This window comes from Manis javanica, chromosome 1, assembly GCF_040802235.1.
Source record: "Manis javanica isolate MJ-LG chromosome 1, MJ_LKY, whole genome shotgun sequence".
In the NCBI taxonomy this organism is placed as follows: domain Eukaryota; kingdom Metazoa; phylum Chordata; class Mammalia; order Pholidota; family Manidae; genus Manis; species Manis javanica.
Genome location: NC_133156.1, coordinates 201507088 through 201520183, shown reverse-complemented (window position 1 = coordinate 201520183; position 13096 = coordinate 201507088). Strand labels below are relative to the sequence as shown.

The window sequence follows — 13096 nt, the reverse complement described above, 5'->3', positions numbered from 1 at the left end:
ATAGGTAATTTTGTTCTGCAGGACTAAGTTCAGTGATAAAAATAACACATAATGTCTGTTTCCTTTTCTCAATGGAATATAATAAGTATGTAGAGCATAAATAATAAAAAGGTAGTAAAACAGTGTTGGAGGAACCATGGCCCAGTTACAAGAAAAATCATTATGACACATGTTCAAGAGCCTATTCTTTCTTTAATAAGCATATATAAATCACATTGACATTAATGGCAGATATGCTGGCTCATGGGGGAGAATTAGCACCTAAAAGCCATTATCCACTAAGAAAACATTAACTGCTGCCTTTTAAAAATTCTTTTTTTCCTCAGAATTTATTCCAGTGTTTAATCCTCTGTCAGTAATATAGCCAACCCTACTATTATATACATATATTAAGAAAAATAAAGGCTATTGAAGGAAAATATTTTTAAAGCTCCAATCATTTATAAATGCAATGTCTTTTCCAGGGATTTAGTGGGAAGGAGATTTTGGAATTAACAAAATGCCTCTGATCAAAGTGTCTGGTTTTTAGCAGGTTGACAAAATCTCTAATAAGAAACAACCGCAATAGAAGGCAGTAGAGCATTGAGAAGACAAGTAGTGACTCTATAGCATCTTACTCTGCTGATGGACAGTGACTGCAATGGGGTCGGGGGGGACTCGATAATAATATATATGGGTGAATGTTGAAACCACAATGTTGCTCATGTGAAACCTTCATAAGATTGTATATCAATGATACCTTAATAAAAAAAAAGAACCCCAACAACCACCTGCATAGTGTGTATGCACAGAAATATCAATAGCTAAACCAAACCTTTAAAAAGATACCAAGGTCAGTTACCTTCTGTTTAGCTTTGCTCAGAGTTCAGAATCTGCTGCAGAACCAAATTACCCGCAAGCCTTACATCGACTTGCTAATTCACTCAAAGTACTGAGTGTGCGCACACAGACACACACACACAGACACAGACACAGACACACACACACACACACACACACACACACACACACACATCAGGTACTATGTTAGGTGATGAAGAAATAAGAGCTGGGTAGGCTCTTGTTCTCAGAAAATCCATGGTCTATTGGGGTAAGGCAGACAAAAACAGGTAAGGAAATAGTTGTATAATGATAACATTGAGAAAAATGCTATGAATTTGATAAGCAGGTATTGTGCTGGTAAATATGGAATGGGAACAAATGCCCGGGTTGATAGTTAAAATAAGTAGAAAGAGTTACAAAAAGAAAACTATGCTAAGAACTGGTGAAGAGGAATGGGGAGATGTATTCCAGGAAGGGGGCACAGATGAGTAAAGGCTCAAGGGTGAGAAAGAGCTAGAGAGTGTAGCAGGGGAGTCATGACTAAGCAAGGTCAGTGGCTCACATGAGATGGGAAGGAGAGTCAGGGGCCAGATATCACATACAACACCTCCTAATTATATTAGTAGTTATCAAAGGTTTTAGGCATGCAGAAGACATTAGTCTGTATGTGTGTGTGTGTGTGTGTGTGTGTGTGTGTGTGTGTGTATGTGTGTGTGTTGTGTGTGTGTGTGTGTTTCATTTCTCTGATGTGGGTATAGTAGATTGGAAAAAATTGGAAGTAGCGTAGTTATAGCAGAAATAGGAAAAATAAGGATGAAATGAGATAATTTTGCAGATACAGTCTGAAGGATTGACCAGTGCTGTGCAGGATGATAGACAGGAGGGAAGTAAAGGTGATGCCTCGAGTCCAGGCTTGAGTAACCAGATATAGGGTGAATACTGTTCAACAAAGGACACACCCATTAACAATCACACTACAAAATGCGCAATTCCAGGTTTTTTAGACAGGTGAAATCCAAGCACTCCCTCCTTAGGGACCCCAGATAGTTTGCAGACCTAATCTGAGTCCTAGAAAATCTCTCCCCTGGCAACATGCGCCCTTATCACCCTAGGTGAGGTGCGAACATTCCCAAGGATGGCCTGAGTATGTATTATCCTGTGTTCAACAGACACTTGACTTAATAGTATATATAACTCAAAGTTGGGGTCAAAGTAGGACTTCATATGAAAGGCCTCTAGTGCTTTTCTTTAATTTGTCTCCTATTTAGTGATTTCTGATTTGTTACAAAATGTAATTAGAAATCCCCATTGCTTTCCCAATTCATGCTTGGCTTCAAGTGGCCACAAGAATGTTTTTAAAAAATTCCATTAGAAACTTAGGTTTTAATGGCAAGGTTCCACCGTCATCATTGGGAACCTTATCTATGCTATATAAATCAAGGTTGACTTTTTTGTTCTTATTGTCAGCTTTCATGGGGTCTCTGACAAAACAAATTCTTCCAATGCATGTATCAAAATAACCCTGAAAACTTACCAAGTAAAAGTAAATCATTGTGAAAAAAATTGTCTTTAGTTCTGAGCAAGATGCTGGGAGCTGGGGGAAGAGCGGGGAGGGGTGGGGTACTGGGGAGACAATGCAGGATTTGGGTGAATCATCATGGTTTGCTTGGCTTTTATTCCCATTCATCTTTAAACTCTGAGAAAGAGCATGTTGGTTTCCATAAGTGATAAAAGTTTCAACTCCTACAGAGCAGAGAGTAGAATCTAATTTCTGCTCTGAGGCCTTGGCAATTTTGAGAGAGAGTAAATGGCAGACTAATTTACTGAAATGCTAGTTTATGTTTTGTTCTCCATTTGATTATAAGTAGCTAGCCAAGTCTCTTTTCGCACTCTGCATCAAAGGCTTTTTCTTGGCAGAAAGTGGGAGTTACTGGAAAACTATGTCTTCTCCAATCTTTTGTGAAGGCCTGATCTACAAGGTATTCCATAAAGGAAAAAGAAGTGAGCAGAATGCATTTGAGGGCTGAAAGAGACAATGAGATTACCACCGACAGGGTGATACAAAGACAATTAAGAACAGTGCACACATGATTTGGTGGGCTAAGACATATCATTTTAATAATACCAACTGAAAAAAATCTGTTAAACAAATGTGTCTGTATATATTTGTCTTCCAAAGTTAGGGATTTTAAAAGGGAATTGCTTTTCTTTTAGATCATAAGCCAAACTTCACCAACGGCCTATGAATTCCTAATGAAGTCTTAGGTGCTAGAGTCCTTAATAACAACCAGTGAGGAGATAAAGGTAACTTAACCATGAAGAGACACACACCCATGCCCAGAAGCAGACGTGTGGAAACATATGATGTCAGGTCATGAACAAAATCTCCCAACAGTCAGTTCTGAGTTCTCCTTTGAAACTGTCACTTATTTGTTTCCATATCTATAAGCAAGTTACATCAGTATAAGTCCCCAATAACTCTGCTTCCTAACATTATGATTGCTGGAGGTAGATAACTATACAACCATTTAAGTGAACAAAGGAATTATTCATTCCTGGAAGTTGAAGATGGCCACTCACTAAGGCCGAACATAACTATTCAAGCTTGTTCATAACTATTGAGTTATGAACTCAACATAACTATGATGAACTCAATTTCTTAACATAACTACTGAGAAGCTTGGTAGGAATCTATGCAATTGAAAAGATACATCTTAAATTTTTTATTAGAATTAGATGGCAATTCATATAGGGAACATTTCTGGAACTTTCTATGTTACACTGATATTATTCACACTCTATCCTTTCTTAATTCAAAACATTTTGCATTGGTTTTAAAAGCATGTTGATGTTCTACACAGTGTAATTAAATACATAGAATGGGGAGATCAACTGAAGTAAATGAAACTAATTGTATTTAAAGTGAATACTGTAACTACACTAATGTGAAAGGAGGGAAGGGAGCCACATTATAATCCAAGTTACTTACAGACTCAGCATTTGACTACATATGTTAAGCTTTAGGCAATGATGAATGAGAAGAATTACAAACTAATGCTGAATTCCTTTCAGTTGGTTTATTAACTATAGTGGTATGGACAATTTAAAGTAATTCTGAAACTACTTTAGATGCATTATTGGATTGAGCAAACAAATTATATCATTAGAAGCCAGAATTCCTCCTTGGAAAAAGGGACTTGGAAACACGGAAGAGGGGAAGTCAAGAAACAATCTTATAGATAGGGATGTCCCAGTGTGAACTGGTATTTTCTAAAATATGTATATGTGCATGTTTATGTGCACATGTAATTTATGGGTATGTATGTGTGTGTATTTACTATATATGCAAGTGTATGTGTATATACTTGAATATTTTTCCTATCTTTGCCTGAAGAAAATGTCAGGAAGCAAAGACACTTCAGTAGCACTGAGCACAGCAACCCCCCATCCACATCTTGTTCTACATTATCATTCTCCACTAAATGCCAAGTGAATGTCTGATTCCAGGGCTGAGGTGTAGTAGGTAAAGTTGTGCCTGGGATATCCTATTATAACAGAGAGTAAAAAGTGCTAAAAAAAAAGAACTGTTGGAGTGGAGGCATGTCACATGATCATAGAGACCAACTTTAATGGAACTCCCTCACACTGGCCCAAATTGGGACAATTTGAGCACCACAGTAATTAAGTACAATAATTATAAAGTGTGTGAAAAACAGAAATTTGTGGGTCCATCCGATAAGGAAGGAAGAAGTGAGGAGGGAAAGAAGAATGGAAGGGAGAAAGGGAAAGGAGAAAAAACAAGGGAACGGAAAGAAGGGGGCGCTCTGCTTATTGTAGGACGCTACGTGCTGACAGGAAATGTGGAATGAGCACTGGCGTCCAAAAATAATCATTCTGTAACTACTGTGATAAAGACTGGATCAGGCAAAAATCTTCAATGGATGTTCAATCTAGGGTGAAATTTTGACGGGGTACAGGATATTGTCATAGTATTAAAATGTCTCTCCACAGACAGTTTATTACTTGCAAGGGAGAAAACATACTATTTACACAGTGGAGAAACTGACAACATGTTGACCAAGAGAGTAAATTAAATGATTCATCAAGGACACGGACATCACGTGACACCAGGTGGGCCACTGTAAGAAGGCCATGTCAACAATGCAGTATCTCATCTAAGAATATAAAACCTGAATTTCATCATAAGGAAATATCAGACATGCACAAAATGAGTGACTTACACTTTACTTGATAAAAAGTGGGGGAAATATATATTATAAAAATGTCAATATCGTGGAAATATTTTAGATCTAAAAAGACTATGGAGACATGAAAATCAAATGCATTATCTGATCCAAGACTGCATGCTGTGATGGAAGGGGAAATGCTATAAAAGACAACATGGGTCAACGACAAAATTGGAATATGGATGATAGAACAGATAAAATAAATTGTATCAATGAAAAATTTACTGCAATTGGTAACTCTTACTTTGTTATGTAAGGGGATATACCTGTTTTTAGAAAATGCACACTGAAGTATTTAAGGGTAAGGGACTATTTTGTATCTAACTTATCCTTCTCTAGTTAAGAAAAAGAAGAGAGACAGAGAATGCCAAAGCAGATGGGATAAAAATGTTCCTAAGGGTAAATGTGTATCCAGTGTCCTCTGTACTATTTTTACTTTTGATTTTTTTTGTAAATTTGAAATTATCTCTACATGAAAATAAAATAAAATGTGTTGCACCATTCTTTCGTTTCTCTCCCTTCATCCACTGTAGCTCAGGCCTTATACTTTACATCCTGAAGCATCTAGTATACTGCCACAGGGTCCATTCTGCCAAAAATACTCTGTCAGCTGATTCTTGTGCTTATTAAATGCAGTGACTTCCAATTGCCTGAAAGGCCAATGAATTACGAATTCCTTAGTCTAGAACACTGACCCATTTGCCCCAAAAAGTCGTTCTAGCTGTGACAACCACCACATGGTACATGAAACAAAACACAACTTCTCCATTCCCAAACATTAGTCTGTCTAGTCTCATCAGAGCCATTCTGCCAGAATACTATCCTCCATACTTTTATCATCTGCATTATCCTTGCTTTAAAGTCCAGTTTCAATATTATCTATTGCTTTAAGCTACCCCTGAAACCAATATCCTCAACCTTTCTTCTGAACTCTAAGAACATGAATTGCTTACATCAACCATTCAGTACATCATATACTGACTTGGACTGCCAGTTATGTGAGTTTTTTTTATGTGAAAATATTATCTGTATAATATAATGTTAAGTCTCAGAAAGTACTTATCATAGATTCCTACACTTATTGAGATATTAATGAATATAAAGCAATGGACCATGAGTCCAAAGATCAAACAAATAAACAAAAAATAAAAATAAAAACACAGACATAGGACTTCTTCTCAGTTCTGGTAGCAATGCCATTTCAAGAAACCTAAGTCACTCAGGCTGTGTGAGATCTGAGACATGCTTAGGAACTCAAGAATGTACCACTTTGGTTCTCCTCTGTCCTTGTCCCTGGCAGCTATTTCTTGCCATCCTCTTGCACATGACCTTAGACCCCACCTACTCATTTTACTCCTTTTGATAAAACCCAGATTGTACAAATAATGATGCTTGACCTATCTTCTTCCAAGAACTGCCCTTGCCCAAAACTTGCTGAACTTCAGCTGGCACTCCTGCCAAGGCCCTGCAAAAATTTTGCCTTCCTTCTCTAAGTTCACAGAGTTCTTTTAGAGCCTTGTCATGCTTAACAATATTGAATAAAGGCTTATGCTAAAAGCCCTTGCTTATTTCCTTCTTCAGAGAACAAAATGACATAACTTAGCAATTTTTTCTAAACAATGCATGGACCAGCTGTGTAAGAGTCCTCTGGAGATATTTTAAGAAAACAAAACAAAACAGAACTTAAGAAACAAAACTGGGCTCCTCCAAGATTTCCTGTGGTGTCAGGCTAGGAACTGGTCCTTTTAAATATCTTCAAGTGATTCTGAAACAAATTTAAGTTGTACCCATATGTAGAAAAAACTCTGGAACGTCATAAAGGGCTAATGAAATATAAGATAGTAAGAGAGGTCTGAGTTGGCAAGTTTTCTTCATTTGAATTTAGGCATGATTCTCTCAAAAGTTAAAATCCTATACATGATATTCCCATACTGATGGAATCCACTGATCTCTGATTAATGGGAACTGCCTCAGGATTGAATGTAGAATAGAGACTTCAGGGCACAAGGACCATCTTGGGCTCTGTACTAAAATAATTAACATGAGATGTTCTCAAAAAAGAAAAAGGAACTAATATCCTAGCAGGTCATGTGTTTGGAGTTATTTTCAGCAAAGAGAATAAAGGCACACTGATTCCTCTTCATTTGGTTTCCCACTGTTTCCAGGGTAGACCTTTATCTCTCACCTCAGTTAGGAATCTACAAATTAGGGACTGAACTTGGCATTCTTAATGTTAGAGTTTAACCACCAGAAGTGAATGTCAAAAATGGTCTATTATAGTTTATAATGAAAAAAGGTTCACTTGACTGAATGATAACATATCTATAAATTTATCTAAAAGTTAAAAGTATAAACTTTTGCTGCTATTCATTGCCAAAATATATAAGAAACAAATAAGTTGAATAGAAATTGGTATCCAAACAATGACCTCAATATTTTGACACCTTAAGATATTTATCAAGTCACAAAATTACAACACACTATAAATTTTTGAATTATTAAACAGATTAGAACATGCCATAAAAGTGTTGTTCATTTGAGAGAGGAAACAGTGAACATGCTGCTTATTAAATGGAATTGTTGCTGGAAAAAAATGGTATAAAAAATGAACTGCGTGTATAATCTTCAGATTATACACTTTTGGTTATATATATGGTTTTCAAAGTCATCTTCAAGAAATGGGTAAGTCTAAAACTTCAGCATAAGTAAAGGCAATGGGGTGCAGGGGGTTTACCTGTCATGGCCTGTTGGTCATCCACTGTTAACTTTAAACTTTTTCCTCGACGAACCACACGCACTGTGTGCCATTCATTATCATTGAGGTTATAGCCAGCAAAAAGTGTCTCGGGACCTTTGCCTGTAGAATATGCCAAACAGTCATTAAGGACACTCAGAATCAGTCAAACAAATGAACCTCACAGAGAGTGAGAAAAAGAGTCAAAGAAAGGGGGAAAGTGAGGGAGGAGGAGGAGAAGGAAGAGAGAATGAAATAAGAGAAAGACGAGAGAGACAAAGGAGAGAGAGAAAGAAAAAGAGAGACTGGCTGATCAATTTTCAAGCCCATTAGAGTCATAGCAAGCAAGGAAAATGACAAGTTAACAGACATTCAGGTGTGACACTTTAAGAAGGATCTTTAACCTTATGCATTGATCTAAGATAACCAAATGAACCCGTTGTCATAAATAGGCACAGTCAATATAGCATCGGGAAGTCTCCCAAATTTACACACACTTTTTTTCCCCTAAGGAATTCCCTGATATTTTGCAGTTATCCCTTTTCGCTAATGAGATAGTTAGCAGTCATGTAATCTCTCCGCTTGGAGAGATCTGACCATAGGTCATTAGTTAACCATTTTCCAGGAATGGCAACTGTCTTATTAGACTCTGATGAGGAGGCTGTTCTGCATACAATACTGTGTGATGGCTGCTCTTCACTCTTACATGACATACCTCCAAAGCTCACCAAGTTGTTAAATTAACAAGATGCTGTGTCTGAAGACCAAATCTAGTGGAGGTACAGAAAGTGGATATAGGTAAAATATTGACTTCTAGGGAGTGAAGAGAAAAGAAGTCACAGCTAATAAAGGGTAAAGTGTTGAGTGACAAGGGAAAAAAAAGTGAGATCTAACAGGAGGAGAGGGCAGGGAGTCCCTTCTAAGGACCAAAGCAAAGAGGACAAAATGTGTCATAAACTAGGGAAGCAACTGCCAGTGGATGTATGTAAACCTATGCAAATAGCATTTAAATTGACTTACAATAGATTATTTCAGTGTTTTGGAAATTGTTGAAATGAAAAAATTAGACAAATGTCTCTTTTCCACTTAAAAAAAAGCAAGGAAAAATAACTTTTAATATAACTGGAATTTTTATTTAAAAAAATGAGCATTTCTATTAATCTGACATGATTAGTTGAGAAAAAATAATGAAAAAAATTTAAAGATACATTATTTAGTGATGAATTTTCCTCATTTTTAAAGTACAGAAATTTGTTGGTATGTTAAAATAACAAAAGACATGGCATCATTGAGTTCATGACTTTTAACTGATTCAGAATCAGAGTTGGGTTCACAATTTCTTCAATCAAATTCTACCAGCAAAACCCCAATATCCAAGGATCACTAAAGGATGTACGAAAAAAAAACAAGGAGAAGGAGAGAGAAAAGAAAAAAAGAAAAATAAATAAATAAGGGAACCAAATAGAAGAAGCCTCAGTAGTCTGTCTAACAAGAGATCACTGTTTACTTTTGGGGTCACAGGCTAGCCACCCAGGCCCCTGATTTCTCTCTGAGGATGTTGCGGATACCTGGTTCAGTCTTCCTTGGTTGGGGTTTCTCTGGAGTTTCAAAGGAGCCAGGGATATGAGTTAAATTTTGCAAGATGAACTGCCTCATGTCTCTAAACAGGACCATGATTAAGATTAGAAATCACCTCTTTTTGTTTCTTTAGAAAAGTTAAATTACACATCTGGATACAGGAATAAAAAATAGTCTAGATAGAACAATTTTGAGAGATTGATCACTAAATAATTAGAGAAAGCTTGTTAGTTCAGCAATTGGAAAAATGCTTTGAGACCAAATGTTGAAAGCAAGTTCAAGGATCAAAGGAACTCTTTCTAGTTTCAACAGTGAAGAAAGAAGTGTTTAATAACTGCAGAATCTTAGCTTCCTACTGGCAGGAAGGGTCATTTTTAGCTTTGATCTTTGACAAGAGAATATATCATTTTAAAGTCCCTTTTATAGGACAGATCTTGTTTTTCTTAGAAATGTGTGCTTTTGAAGCAGCCTCACTCCCATTCTCTCAATTTTAAAAGTATTTTGTCAAGGAAAAGAAATATAAGGGTTCTATCATCATTATACCCCATTCTGGGCTTGATCTTGCAGTAAAGTCATAATGCTTAATCTATGAAACTATTTCCATAACAACAGGCACAAATCCAATTAAAAATAACCCTTTGGTTAATGAAAATCTCTGTAGGCCACCTTCAAGCTCCTTCCTTGCATTATTAAAAATGTAAAGAGATTGATTTTGGAAGACAAAGTTTTTTAAAATGCACTTAATAGTTCAATACAATTGTATCTATGTAACATGAAGTATAGTGGAGAGTGTACTGGACAAAGAGTTAACTAGTCCTTGATTTGCTATTAAGAAAGAAGTTGGGGGCTGGTAAATACTTTTTATGTATCAGATATTTATCTATCAACTTATTTCATCTGTTTGTCCAGAACATCTATTACATATATCAAGATCCAGAGGTATTGAAAGTTACCATTTTTGGTTTCTGCATTATCAGCCCTCCAGCATGCATTCTCACACACCTTTAATAACAAAATCCAAATTCATAGACTCTCTCCTGAAGATTCTGGAGGCTGTTTCCTCTTATGTCATGTGGGTTATAGAACTGACTGCATTTCCTTAGGTCTATTTATCAGAAAGCCAAGATTTAGGATTTGTATTTAATTTCAGCAACTTGACTCTTGCCTTTAAAAAAAAGAAGTTGTATATTGGTTTTTCTCCCCATTTAATTTAAATTATCTTTTATTAATCATGTAAATTCTGTTAGAACGTTTTAGGGACCAAATCAGTATTTAATGAAGAAAAAAGATAACCTCCATGCAAAGTTAGCAGAGATTATAACAAGCCTTTATTGACTAATTTCAGGTTTGTTTGTAACTGTATATTTACTTTCATATTTATGATGAATATTTGGGAACAAATTATATATATATACACATATATATATGTGTATGTATATATATGTGTGTGTGTTTACACACACACACACACACACACACACACACACTAACTTTGGATACTTTTTGGAAGAAAGCCTTGAGTGCAAATGTCCTATGAACTACTCTTACTGGTTTTTTAAATGTTAAGAAAAAAATAGCAAAGAGTAATAGAGAACAATAAAATAAAGCTATGGAATATACGGAGCAATGTGATCAAAAATGTCTAGTAGACTAAAATGACAGCTGTCTCTGGAGATGAAAGAAATTCAAATCCCTATCAATCATATTTTGAATTTTAAAACACTTAGCTGAGTTTTATGCCACAAATCTGAGACTAATTGCATATGCTTTAGAGAGTTATCTCCCTCTGCTGGCATATTTTAAAGATGCGAACTACATAAATGGACTATCTGCAACAGGGACCCTCTTTGTTAGCACAGTTCAAGCCAGTTGGTTCTGGACTCCTTTTTGTTGCTTTAAACATCAACTGTTAGGTAATTTCTATTTTATAACTCCATCTAGTTATTTGAGTTGGCTTATGTCTGCAGTTGGGTCTAACCTTGGAGAGCTGCCGGAAACACGCCACACAAACATCTCTGTCATTTTTATAACTCATACCAACCCTATTCTATTATCTACAAAATAAACTTCAGTATCTGTAGCTGCCTCATCTTCTGCTCCATATCTGGATAAGTATTATAGCTCCAGGCAAATGAATAAACAAGGTTTAAGTCATCTATTAAGAAACATTTAGCTTTTATAGTTTTGACATTGATTGTACCCATTTATGACAGACCAGGATAAATATCTGATGTAAATAATTTCCAATGTGAAAAACATACATTGTAAGAAATATAATTTATCTTTTAAGAAAATAACTATTTACAACACAGTAAAGATGAACACAACTTATAAAAATATTGCTCAAAGAATGTTTTAAAATAGCTATCTTTAATCTAGCACTACTGGAAAGTTTAGGAAAAAGCATAATATAATATGCCTAACATAATGAAAGGAAAAATTTGGACTGTGACTTTATTTTATTTTAAGTAAAAAAGATCATTTCCAAGAAATGCTTATCACATAATAGTATAGCTTGCAGATATAAAATTAGGTACTAAGAAGTTAATATGCTTTTAAGTAAGCATTATAAATGCAGAATGTATTCACAGTTGGTGTAACAAAAAGGAATATATTGATACTTATTTAAACATGTCTTATGCAACAGCTACACAATGCAAACTATCTGAATGAAAAAATAAAAAGTATAAAAAGGCACACAGGTATTGAGCATTTGGAAATGTACAAATATTTAATTCAATATTCCATAACAGCCTTAGATCATAGTTACTAATGCAGAGATTATCTAAGTAAATATATCCCTCCTCATCTGAGTACAGTATTGTAATAGTTACAGCATTTCTTTTTATGAAAAGACCAAGAAGAACATATATTTATGCATAATATAAGAAACATTGGCCTCAGCTAGGTTTTATTTTTCATTTCTTAACATAAATACATTGAATGTCATTAAATACGAGACTGAATTTACAAAACTTAGCTGTCTCTCAGTATTTTGGGGGTATTCTTGTCCAAACCTCTGAAAAGAAGCATGTAAGAAAAATAAATAAATCTAGGTTTATGGCTTTGTTAGGTTTTCTCCTTCCTTTATTTTCACTAAAAAGTGCTACTAATTTAACTGGGAAATCTTACAATGCTTGAAAATCTACTTGGACTTCCTTTTTTTAAAGAAATACGGAATGCAAATGTTTTGCAACTTGCTCTTTAATTTTAGGAGCATATTGTAAACATTACGTCCTGAATGTGACAAAGGAATATGATAATGAATATTTTGCCTTTAGAGTTGTGGAACTGTAGCCTCTCATTTGTTTTGGTCTTTTTTTCTTTCCTTGGTGATTGCACCAAAGAAGGTTATGGACAAGTAATACATGGTAATTCCTTCAACCATCATGTAAAAATTAGAATGATAATATATATTTTCTTCTCACCAATGATATGATGATTTACCAAATCTTCTTTATTTTGAACTTTAGTATTACAATAACAGTGTGAAATTGTTTTCTTTTATCATTAGCTTATTTATCAGGCTATCTTTTAGTCACTAAACTGAGTATTTAGCCATTTATTTTAGTAATGAGAAAAATATTGAGATTACTCCTTTGTTCTAAGATGTCCTTGGATCAAAGTCTTTGGTAATGAATGACTTGCCTTACTATTCAGAAAGTGCTCTAAAAAGGTGCTTACCCTGTTATAGTAATGGCTATTAGTAATTAAA

The 13096-nt window shown here is 35.2% G+C and overlaps 1 protein-coding gene across 22 annotated transcripts in view; it reads right to left on the bottom strand.

The window, feature by feature from the left end:
• The window catches only part of NRXN1 (neurexin 1), a 1077010-nt gene that overhangs the window by 549058 nt on the left and 514856 nt on the right, over positions 1-13096 (bottom strand). For all 22 annotated transcript variants that reach the window (XM_073213327.1, XM_073213337.1, XM_073213308.1 and 19 more), the window contains one exon: positions 7804-7926. In XM_073213327.1, the coding sequence (XP_073069428.1) occupies positions 7804-7926 (123 nt within the window). The remainder of the gene's footprint in view (positions 1-7803; positions 7927-13096) is intronic.